The 10,960-nt window shown below is 65.0% G+C and overlaps 2 protein-coding genes across 2 annotated transcripts in view; both read right to left on the bottom strand.

Moving 5' to 3' along the window:
* Positions 1-418: 418 nt before the first annotated feature.
* LOC120592596 (uncharacterized) lies at positions 419-2,080 on the bottom strand. Its single transcript, XM_039850339.1, has 3 exons — positions 1,660-2,080; positions 1,051-1,316; positions 419-578 (listed from the first exon to the last, which is right to left on the bottom strand). The coding sequence occupies exons 1-3, from the start codon at positions 1,976-1,978 to the stop codon at positions 459-461; spliced, it is 705 nt and encodes a 234-aa protein (XP_039706273.1). The 5' UTR covers positions 1,979-2,080; the 3' UTR covers positions 419-458.
* Positions 2,081-6,288: 4,208 nt separating this feature from the next.
* The window catches only part of NTPCR (nucleoside-triphosphatase, cancer-related), a 14,985-nt gene continuing 10,313 nt past the window's right edge, over positions 6,289-10,960 (bottom strand). The window contains exons 4-5 of the mRNA XM_039850338.1: positions 9,254-9,463; positions 6,289-6,712 (exon numbers count right to left, since the gene is read on the bottom strand). Coding sequence (XP_039706272.1) covers positions 6,644-6,712; positions 9,254-9,463 — 279 coding nt within the window. The 3' untranslated portion in view covers positions 6,289-6,643. The remainder of the gene's footprint in view (positions 6,713-9,253; positions 9,464-10,960) is intronic.

Raw genomic sequence — 10,960 nt, 5'->3', positions numbered from 1 at the left:
GCTGGTCAGGTCCAGCCTGGGCTCGTCCACCAGCTCCACCCTGAGCTTCCTCTTCGGCAAGAGGGGCTTCTCCAGTGCTCTGGTCATCTCTGGACTGTCGGCCGCAGACGGGGGTAACACCAGTGACACCCAGTCGTCCAGCAGCGTCAACATCGTGATGGGCCCCTCGGCCCGGGCTGCCAGCCAGGCCACCCGGGTAAGCGGCTCCACAGGGCGGGTGTGCACCCCTGGCCTGACGCCCCCCGCCATCGGCCTGCAGACCCCCGGCCCCTCCCCACGGTGACGGATGACGGGCACTCAGACGGAGGAGGGTCTGGCCGCGCTCGGACGCAGACGAGACGTGTGGCACACGCCCTGGGGCAGTGAGCCCGAGGCATGGTGTCAGAGTTCACCAGAGTTGTCGCCCAGAGCCTGGCGGGAGTGGGGGAGCTCTCCACGCTCCACATGGCGAGCACGTGTCACCCCAGCCACTCTTCACGGTGCTCGGGCCCGAGGGCCGGGCATCCGAGCACCCTGGCTCCTGTCCACAGGTTTAACTTCAGAGATGCCGAGGCGGCTCCTACCTCGGTGTCTAAACACTAGAAAATGAGTTGAGGGGGCTTCCCCCACAGGTGCTCACTCACCCCGAGTCCCCGGCCGGCTGACGCTGGGTGGACATGAGAGCCTCGTGAGTGACTGCTGGGCACCTCTCGTGTGAGCTGCACAGGCAGGGGACCAGGACACACCCAGCGGGCGGCTGTGTCAGATGGACGTTTGTGCCCCTTACGGGAGTCCACAGTTCTAGCCCAGGGAGAACCCTCCAGGTGTCCCCTGGGAGCGTGGTGGCCTGTGCTCAGCCACCTGGGCTGGCACGAAGCTTCCTAGGAAGAGCCGGGGGCCATGGTGATGCCCTGCCACCCCTCAGGGGTCCGCGGGCCCCTGGGGTCCCCAGCCGCACAGGCCCAGGGCACTCAGCCAGCCCCTCCAGGAGCGCGGCCTGGGTCCCTGAGCGCCGAGCGCACGCGCACACCGCCCGCTCTCGTTTCAACGGAGAGGCACAGAAGTCCACACCTGTTCTCCGGCCCCCAACCTGTGTGGGCCACGTCTGGGCTGTAATTCTGGGGTTCTGCAGATTCTCTCTCCTGCTCTCCAGCAAGGATGACTGAGTCCTGGGGACGATGTGCACCCAGAAGTCAGGGCTTCTGGGTTCCTGCTCGGGGTCGTACTCCAGGACTTAGCATTTGGGACAGGGGCTGTGTCTATGAAGTGACGTTGGCCCAAATCCAGGAAATCCAGGCCCACGAATGACCTTTGACCCCAGGCCATCTCCTTCGAGCCTGAGGAAAGGCCCCCACATTCAGAGGCGTCTCCGCATCCCACGTTATACCCTCCGCCCGTCCTCCGAAGCCACCCATTTGGTCCTCTGCAGTCTGCCCAACTGCAGAGTCAGCTCAGACTCCCGCCAGGCTGGTGGCTAGCAGGCTAGCGGGTTAGTTAGGCTCGTAGGCTTGCAGTCTAGCAGGCTAGTAAGTAGGCTAGCAGGCTAGTTAGCAGGCTAGCAGGCTAGTTAGCAGGCTAGTAGGCTAGTTAGCAGGCTAGTAGGCTAGTTAGCAGGCCAGCAGGCCAGCACACACGGCAGTCGGGGTGGGGTGGGGTGGGGGTTGCTGAAAGCGGCCACACCTGTTTGCTGAGCGCTTTGTCTCTGTCCTCTCTTCCGAAGCACTTCTCGGAGCCCTGTGAACCCACCGAGGCCACCGCCCAGGGGCAGCTGCGAGGCCACCACCTGGCCGAGGCCATGGCTGCGGGCGTCGGGGTGGTCTGCAGGAGAGCCAGCCAGGAGGACATGGGCCTGGACGACACGGCGTCGCAGCAGAGCGCCTCTGACGAGCAGTAGGGCCCTCGGGGCTGGGAAGGGCCCCGGTCGGGGGAGAGCCCCAACCCCGCAGCTCCACCTGTCCCCCTTCTGCTCCCCAAAACTAAAAGGATCAAATGTTGCCATCCACGCAAGGCCCTTCCCTTTGAAAAACGAGAGCTGGTGTAGAAAATGGCATAACTTTATCTCAGGTTCTTGAAAAATATCTCGCGATGAAAACAAACCGACTCACCGCCAGGCTTCCGGGGCCCCTCGACGCCCCTCCAAGCTCGAGCGGCCCCGGAGCGGGAGGCACAAAGCCCTCTCCGGAATCCGCGGCCGCAAACAGAAGCCATGTGACATCCCAGAACAACGAGCAGCAGAGCACGCAGGCCCCTCCTTCCGCCCCGATGGACGTGAGACAGCTGCGTGTCGACGACTGGCCTTTCACACGCCGCCAACACCACGAAGAGGACTGGACAGCAGCACGGTCATGACCCACTGGCCGAGCGCGCGGAGGTCACGTCCACGCACGAAGCGAACCCCTTCTTTACAATGCTCCTGCGGATGTGAAGGATGCACCAGCGACACCTTCCCTGCCGGAGACGTGGTCGCGCACGCAGTCCTGTCCGCGTGTCCCCGTGACGGAGCCCCGCCGGACCTGGCCGGGCGGGCATGGACGCCTAGTCCAGGCGCGGCCCGCAAGGTTCCAGAAGGACGAGGCTCAGGGGCGGTGGGCCGTGCGGTCCCTGCTGTGCTGCTCCCACGCCCTCGCTTCTGCAATAAAGAGGTTTCTGTGGCTCCTGCTGTGTCCGGTTGTGTGAGTTCTGCCAAAACGGCTGTCGTTTCTGAAAAACGAGTCCTTTACTGGGAGAACGACATGCAGGTCCCGAGACACCTTTGCCCATCTTAAGATCCCCACTGGGTGGAGCAGGGGCGGGGGCCACGAACAGCGCCCACGGGCCTGCGTCTGGGTGCCGGGGGGCCGTCCCTCCGGAAAGACAGCAGTTAGAAATGCTCGGGTTGGAAACGGTCGCGTGAACTTCTTCACGGTCTCCAGGACTGGCAAGTGTGGGCAGAGGGTCTTAGAGAATTCCTGCCCTCGGAAGTCGATGGTAATGCTTCCTCTCATTTCATCAAAAAAAAAAAAGCAATTAACTGCAACAGGTGAGCTCCGTATTGGGGGGGACACAGGGCGTCTTCCTCAGTCCGGCAGTCCCTGGAGACGCAGACTCGGTCACGTCTGCTTCACACGCAGGCCTCAGTCTAACGAGCGGGTGCAACCTCACTGCAGTCTGGAAGGTGGCCAACCCGGCTCGGTCCCTCCGGGCGGTTCTGCAGTCCACTGGTTCTGCAGCCCAGCCCCGAGGGCCAGACAGCAGGCCCAGGGCCACAGGTGTGGCCGCCCCATGCAGGGTGTCTCCCAAGGAAAGTGACTACAGCTGGCTGCTCCTTGGCACGCAGAAGGAACGCAGAAAGCCACTGCGTCCCACGGCAAGTGAGACCTCCTGAAAGCTGGAGCCAAGCTGTAGGGTAAGGACAGGGTGGGTGACAGGTGACAGTGCCCGGGGAGCGCCCCGCTCCCGCTGGAGACCCCTGGCCGCTTTCCTCACCCGTCCCCATCCTCGGTGTGTCCCGGCGGGGCCTCGGGGACGTGGCGGAGGAGATTCGGAGTCTATCCACGAGGGCAGCCAGACCGGAACTGCGCCGTCTGGCGGGGCGGCCTGGCGGGCGTGGAGCGGAGCCCAGAGTGAAGCTTCTGCTGGACCACTCCAGCGTTCCTCCAGGCTGTCACTGATGCAGTCACGTTTTTGTCTTAATTGTGGAAAATGCCTTTTACATTTACAACTCATGAGCCTGCAACTCGGTCTCCAGCCAGTCAGCTGTTGACCAGAGAGCTCTGTGTTATCAGCCCCCGTTTAAAAGCTAGTCCTACGGTGACACTTCTTGCCAGAGTCATTCAAGTATTCGGCTGGCATACAGCCAAAGAGTCATTCTCTGCGTTTGGACACCGAACAAAACTGTCTTCTCGAAAGATAAGATAAAATTCCACTGCGGGGTTTTATGTAAATCACGTCACTTTCTGGCATCATCGATTCTAAACCTCGCGCCGTACGTTAGAAGCGTCTGGGTCTGGCAAGCAGTTTTCTAAAACCACTCGCCGCCCCCACCTCACTCTGCCCCGAACCGTGCAGCTCAACGCCTGTTTACCGAGCCCCCTCCTCTCAAGCCCCCTCTAGTCTGGCTACTCCCATTTTGTCCCAAATCACCGAGCTTCAGGGACAAAAGCATCTGCCATCGACCCACGTGCGTGCACACGCGCGTACACGTACACACACACACACACCCATCTTCCCAGACCCGACCTGCTGTGAACACCGAGACGGACGGAAGAGAAAGCGGGGATGGCCTGGCCCACCTCCTCTGGGCGGCCATCGCCCCCCACCCCCCATGATTGGGGGGCCGGGAATGGCTGAACGACCGAGCTGGCACCTCTCCTGGGCTCGTCGTCTTGTCGGGCAGGGTAAGAACCCAGAGTTCCCCAGCCGCCTGCACACGCTCCCTCCTGGCCGAGGCACGGGACCCGTTTCTGTAACTTAAGCGGCTGGCGGTCCAGTCTCTACGCAGAGAACGGAGGGTTCGGGCCCCGTTCCCGGCTTGGCTCTGCTCTGCCCAGCCGGCCCCTCCTACGGGCCACGCGCCCGCCAGCCCGACCTGCCCCGAAGTCCCCACTCGTACCGTGATCCGCCAGGGGTCTGGACGTGTCTGAACAGCGGGCACGTCAGCCTCGGTACGACAGAGAGTTCCCGGGCTCCACGTGCCGACACCACACCCCCCGAGGGCCCCCTCGGCTGGGGCACCCACGTGGACACGGAGCGCAGGCCCCCCTGCCTGCCCTGGCTTGTGCTCGGTGAGTGAGTGGACCGCACGCGCGTCTGCCTTGGCGGACCTTCCGGACACCACCCATCGCTCAGTCCAAGACCAAGGTGCGGCTGAGCCGCTGTCTGGTGAGGCCACCTCGGGTTCACGGGGCTGTCTCCTCACTGTCCGCTGTGCAGGAGGGCTGCTGTGGTGGGGTCCCTATAGTAAGGGCACTAATCTGAATCACCCAACCACCTCCGAAGGCCATCACACTGGAGGTGAGAGTTCAACGTGAACTTGGGGGGCACACTCAGATCACATCACCTGCTACTGAGTGCCATTTCTTAAGACACACGAACTACGTCTGACATCTTCACACGTGCTCCCTTGGTCAAGTAACACAACAACCAAGGACTTTCCCACAGCCCACACTCAGTGCTTTCGATGGACAGCAGCTAGTGTGCCACAGGTAAATGTCACCTCTGAGATCTGGGGGCACAGGACACACTGAAACAGACTGAAGCCCACGCAGGGCTTCGGAGCCACAGGCATGGGCTCGAACCCGTGTCTGCCACAACGGCCTGTCTCTAGCACAGTGGCCGAAGCCCCCACACCCTGCAAAGGCGGGCCGTCCTGGGGCCGCTCTGCACGGTGGCAGTCTGGAGGGTCACGACTCTCCAGGGCCTCGCCCGGCTCTAAGTGCCCTCACACCAGCCACTTACCTTCTCTGCATAAATGCCACTGCTTTTCTTCCGCTAAGACACGTCGAAGTCTACTGAACAGTCGTGACAACGAGGACAGGGAGCAGGGGGACTGTCCCTCGCACTTCTGGCGGCCGTGAACCCTGTGACAGAGCGCCCCCTCAGAGACCGAGCCCGTCCGCGGGGCGGCCACCTCCCCGTGCCCGGGTGTGGGGAGCAGGGAGGTGACCTTGCCAGCTGCCTCCGTGCCCCTGGGTGCTCCAGAGCGCTGGGCGGGCTCCCGCGGGACTTGTGGTGGCCGTCCCAGCCCACAGAAGCTCAAGGACGCGCCTGTGTCCAGTGCTCCTGTCCCGGGAGCCTGGCTGGAGTTACGGCCAGCCTGTCACACCGTGTGAGCTGCGCCACCCTCAAGAACCCAGCCGGGCAGGGACCGTGGGGCGGTGACGCCGTCCTCCTCAGACTTGAAGCGAGGGGTCCGGGACCCAGGCCTGTGGGCTGTGCTCCCTCCGGCACACCCAGAGCAAGCTCCAGAGGGCCGCAGGCTATGGTGCGGGCCCGTGACAGGCGGCACACTGTCGCCTCGGTCCACGGTGACCCGCACTGCCATGCTCCCAGCGGCAGCTCGGTGACACACGGGTGCGCCCAGCATCAACACCAGCTGCTAAAAAGTCCTGGGAATTCCCAGGTCTTCACCAGAAATGACCCGAAACTCTTAATCCATCTGTCGGACCATCGCCTTCCTGAGATGACACTCGGGCCCCCCTTCCTAGAAGGGAAACGAGGCACAGACAGGCCGGGTGGGGGGTGGGGCCAGAGCAGCCCAGGCCCGAGCCTGCCACGTGCCAGAGGCCATCGCCATGCCAGGCTGTCCACCCCACACGGGACTCACACGCCTGCAGCCGTCACAGCGCTTTTTAATCCATTAAGCAGTAAGCAAACAAACAGCAAGGGACTTGGGGGTGGGGGAAGGGTCCTCAAACGGTTTCCTTTGGAAATAACTTTTAAAAATCAAGTAACTGCTATCACTTCGAGCTGCACGAGCTGTGGATGGAGAGGGACCTCACGATCGTGACCCTCAGGACTGACGAGGCAGTAACCCGTCCCCACGTCCCCGGCACATTTACGAACTTCCATGCAACGCTCCGCCCCGCCTGGCCTCGAGCCCCGCGGCAGGCTGCGGGAACAGCTGCCAGGCTTCCGCTGCAGGAGCCGCGAGCATCCGTGGGACCACACGGGATGCCCGCCACCGTCACTTCCCGCCGCTCCGCACGCAGGTCACGATGTCCGGGAGAAGGTGGCTTCTGTTGTCCCTGGTGACCTGTGGGAAGAAGCGAGAGAGTGGGCTTCAGAGCCCCTTCCTCCCTTCAGTCCTCTGGCAGGTGACGTTCGGGGGGGAGTAAGGGGGGGTGAGGGGGTGCTCTGCACAGTGACTGTGACCCCAGAAACGGGCCGGGGTGGGTGAGCCCCACCAGCAGCCTCTGCACAGCGGCCGGGTCGGGACTGACGGGTGTGCACGCGGACCGACCGCAGACTGACGCCCGGGGCGAGGCGCCAGATGGGACGCGGCCTGCCTGGGACCCGACCCGACCAGGACTCGCCTGCCAGGCGGGCCCACGGGGAGCAGCCCGCGCACTGGCCTGTCACACCCAGAGTTCCGATGTGCCCGAGGCCGTTCATCCACTCGTCTCCCCGTGTGCGGCCAGGAGCCCCGGTGTCGGGGCGCTCACATCTGCATGACAGGGAAGCCAAGGTCCCGGAGCCGGTGGGGGACGCAGTGCCCAAGGACTCGGGGCCCCTAGAGCGCCTGCTCTGCACCCGGCACCGTCACGGCAGTAACCGTTACTCCGCGTCTCCCGTTGAAGCTTCTGATCCTGTCCTTCACAACCCCATGTGTCCCAACAACACAGCAGAAGCAGGAGACACCGCGGCCTCGCTGTCACCAGCGCTTCCTGTCTGGCCCCACGGCCTTCGCCCATTCACCACTGAGGGCGCCAGCCGGACAGGGCGGCGCCTCGGATAAGGACCTGGCCTCATGGAGCTTACAGATCAGAACCCAGGGGCTGGCCCGAGTGGCGAAGGACCCACGAGGTGAGGGGCATGCGGGGGCGGGGCCGGGGGTCGGGCAGGCTCCACAGACAGTTGCCGCGGGTGGCAACGTCGGAGGGCACCCACGGTGAACCTGAGCGAGAAACCACGGTGAGGGGAAGTGTGTGCATCTGGAGACCGGCCCTCCGCCAAGGGGCCAGCGTCCCTGAGGACCCGCGTCCTGAGGAGTCAGCTGAGCAGGACGCCCAGGCGACACCCGGACGGCAGTGTCCCTGCCGGCGGCTCGGGGGCAGCCGAGGCAGTCTGTGTTGACGTCGGTCCGCATGCGGATGACATGCAGAGGCGGCCCGGCCCCGGGCTTGACGCCTGCCGTTTCGCAGCCCTGCAGCCTGGCAGCCATCTGACCTGACGGCCATCGTCATTCACTGCCTTTCGCTGCTCACGGCCTCCCTCTCCACGGAAATGCCAGAATCACAACCAAGGACTAACTCGGAGACCAGGAAAAGGGACGGGTAGAGACAGCAGCATAAAACCCTGAAGGCAGGTGCCCCGTGGACGTCGTGAGGACGTGACCCTGCGCGCCAGCTCCCGAGAGACCGTCCGGGCCACGCCCCCACCTCCGGCCCCAGCTGCCACGGCACCCTCGTTTCCTGTCATTTAGAGACACCAGAGTTTGCCTGATTGTTTGATGCATTTCTCTTCTCTGGCTCCTGTCCCAGAGTGTCAGCTCCACGAGGACAAGGGCCTGGTCGGCACGGTTCGCCTCCAGGATGGGCGACGGTGCCCAGCCCGGGGCAGACCCGCCATCAGCGTTTACAGGAGGGAGGGGCGGCCCTCCCAGGTCTGACTGCTCCGACCCCACAGCCGTTCACCGCACTGCAAGCCGCCAGGACTCTCCGGTGACATCACGTGGCTGTCCCACAGGGCCCGCTGGCCGTGGTGCCGTTGTAAGCGGTGGTGTGAGGCGCACGTCGCCCTGGGCGGCAGGGGCTCCGTCTGCACCTGGAAGTGGCTGCCAGGCCGACGTGAGCACTGGACACCCGCGGGGCCAGCAGGCTTTTAAGCTACGGGCGGGGAGATGGGTGTGGGCAGAGCTCGGCTGGGAACGGGGCGGGAACGGGGCTGTCCCGGACACGTACGAAGCAAGGCGGGCAGGGCAGCGCAGGACCCAGCGGACGGGGACACAGAGACCTCGGGGAAGGCAAAGGCGAGTGCTCGGGCCCAGCGCCGGCAGTCCCGGCAGCCTCTCGCCCCTGGCTCGGACACGGCCCCTGGCACACGACGGCACTGCCCGTCTCTCACCGCTGCCACAAGGCCCGAGGGCCACCCGAGAGCTCGCTAGGGGTCTCACGGCGGGGCCCGCATGCCTCGCTCTGCGGGCGAGGCTCCACAGCCGTGCTGTCCACGTGGCTACGGGGTGACTGAGATGTGGCCGGTGTGGCTGATGGACTTAGCTTTTGTTCTCTGTGCCCGTGAGGAGCCACGGCGGCTGCTGGCCAGCGCCCGCCCCCGTCGGGCCCCACGGTGGCGACCGCTTCTTCTCCCTAAGGCGGGCCGGTCCCAACGGGAAGCCTCTACCGGGAGCCGGCGCCTGCGGGCCTCTGTGCCCCAACCTGGCCGCACCCGGGTAGGGCAGCGACACAGCCCGGCAGCTCCCCCGCAGGCCTGTGCTGCCCAGGAGGGGGACACGTCACGTTCCACAGTCCTAGGAAGTGAGACCCAGCTACCCTCCCTCTTGCAGGAGGGAAAGCCACAAAGCCACAAAGCCACAAAGCCACCGCGGTGCAGGCGGCGCGGGGGACGCTGCACTCACGGTGAACACCGTCACGTCACTCCTCCTGCGGACCTCTTCCACCAGGGCCAGCGGCTTCCCCCGGGGGACCGGGATGGTGCCAAGGACCACGGCCCCCGGCGTGGACAGCACCTGACGAACGGCCTGGATGAATGGCTGGCTGAACAGCTCCATTTTCCCGATCTCGTCGATGACACACACTCTCTGCCCCGGGCCACCGCCGGAACTTGCCTGAGGATGACAAAGACAAACCGGGACACCAAGGTCACATGAAGCAACGGGCCCAGGGGTCCTGCTCCCCAGTCCCTCGCCGGCCGGCAGTCTCAGCAGGGAGTCATCTACGCCTCAGACAGCGGCCCCGTCACAGTCCACACAGGACAACGGCCTGGCGCCTGCCCCTCCCAGGAAACGCAGCTCCCTGAGCCACCTGTCGCCCTGGCGACGGGACTCGTCTGGGACGGTCCCAGCCTCCACTAGGCTTCTGTGTACGCCCACGGGTAGCGAGCAGGGCCTGGCGCCGCAGGTCCGGGAGGAGACGGCCGGCTGCCTTATCGACGCCGGCCTCCTCTCGGGCTTCGAGGCAACGGGGGGGTCCCTGGGTGCTAGAGGAGGTCGTCGCCTCGGACAACGCCTGTGCGTGTCACAGTCGCAGGAGGCAGGGTGGGACAAAGTGAGAATTTGGGAGGAGCCTCAGTTAAAAGAAAAAGCGAGCTGGGCTTCGCCCGGGGACAGGCCCGGCACTTCCCTGGAAGCCCACCGCGACAGGGGTGGGACCGGACTCTGAAGGACGCTCAGCTCCTGCCTACAGCTCCCCCCACCCCCCGCAGTGCCGGGGCCGGGCTCTGTGACCACCGGTGTGCGCGGACCAGATGGCGTGTCACCCCCGAGGTTAGACAGAGACGGCTGCTTCTGTCTTGGCCTCTCTCTCAGTATCTGTCTCTCCCTCTCGCTCGGGTCCCTCGCTCTGGGTGACACGGCTGCCGTGCTACAAGGACATTCGGGGAGCTGATGGCGAGGTCCACGGGGAAAGGAACCGCGGGGCTCCCAGCTACCAGGAGAGCGAGGCTGGAGGCGCCCCCTGCCCCCCAGCCAGGCCTCGGGACGCGGCCTGGGGACACGGTCCGCCTGCCCACCCCGCCCGGCCACTCCTGGATTCCCGTGAGGTGATAAACGGTCGTGTTTTAACTGCTAGATTCGGGGTGATCCATCACTGACGAGAACCAGGTAAGCAGCACACCCCGGGAAGGCTGGCGTGGCCCTCGACAGCTCGTCTACAGCAGGGACGCGACAGGACCCACGGCGCACGTGGCGAGCGCTGAGTGACGCCGTCTCTGCGCTCGCTCGCTCTGGAAACCGCGTCAAGCTGAACCACGGAGCGCTTCTCACCACCGGCTCAGGCTCCGGGAACAGAGCGTCGTCTGCCCACGTCGCAAACACCGAAGCCGTGCGTGGCTGGTGGCGGCGTGCATGTGGCCGCCAGGGACTGCGTGGTGCACGGAGGGTGGCGACCGCGCCCCAGCTGGGCGGGGTCAGGCGGAGGGGACGCGGGGCGACCGGAGGGGGCTCGGAGCAGTGGTGCTCTCCCTGTTTCCTGCCCGACGCCCCCCACGCGCCTCACTGCCCCGAGGGGTCCCCGGCGGTCACCCGAGAGCGGCCCAGACAATCCCACTGCGCGTTTCCAGGGCGCTTCGTTGTTACCCCTCGGCGGTTACTGGTGTGTATCATTTT

The sequence above is a fragment of the Pteropus medius genome, unplaced genomic scaffold (assembly GCF_902729225.1).
Source record: "Pteropus medius unplaced genomic scaffold, Ma_sr-lr_union100, whole genome shotgun sequence".
Classification (NCBI taxonomy): Eukaryota; Metazoa; Chordata; class Mammalia; order Chiroptera; family Pteropodidae; genus Pteropus; species Pteropus medius.
The sequence above is the reverse complement of the archived record's forward strand: the minus strand, read 5'-3'. Positions and strand labels throughout refer to the sequence as shown.

Excerpts from the sequence above, each read along its gene's own strand:
- LOC120592596 (XM_039850339.1), bottom strand. The coding sequence starts at position 1,978 with ATGGCAACATTTGATCCTTTTAGTTTTGGGGAGCAGAAGGGGGACAGG. Across the intron at positions 1,317-1,659 it reads ACAAAGCGCTCAGCAAACAG|GCTCGAAGGAGATGGCCTGG; the intron begins GTGTGGCCGCTT and ends GCCTTTCCTCAG. Across the intron at positions 579-1,050 it reads GGTTGGGGGCCGGAGAACAG|TGTTTAGACACCGAGGTAGG; the intron begins GTGTGGACTTCT and ends CTCATTTTCTAG.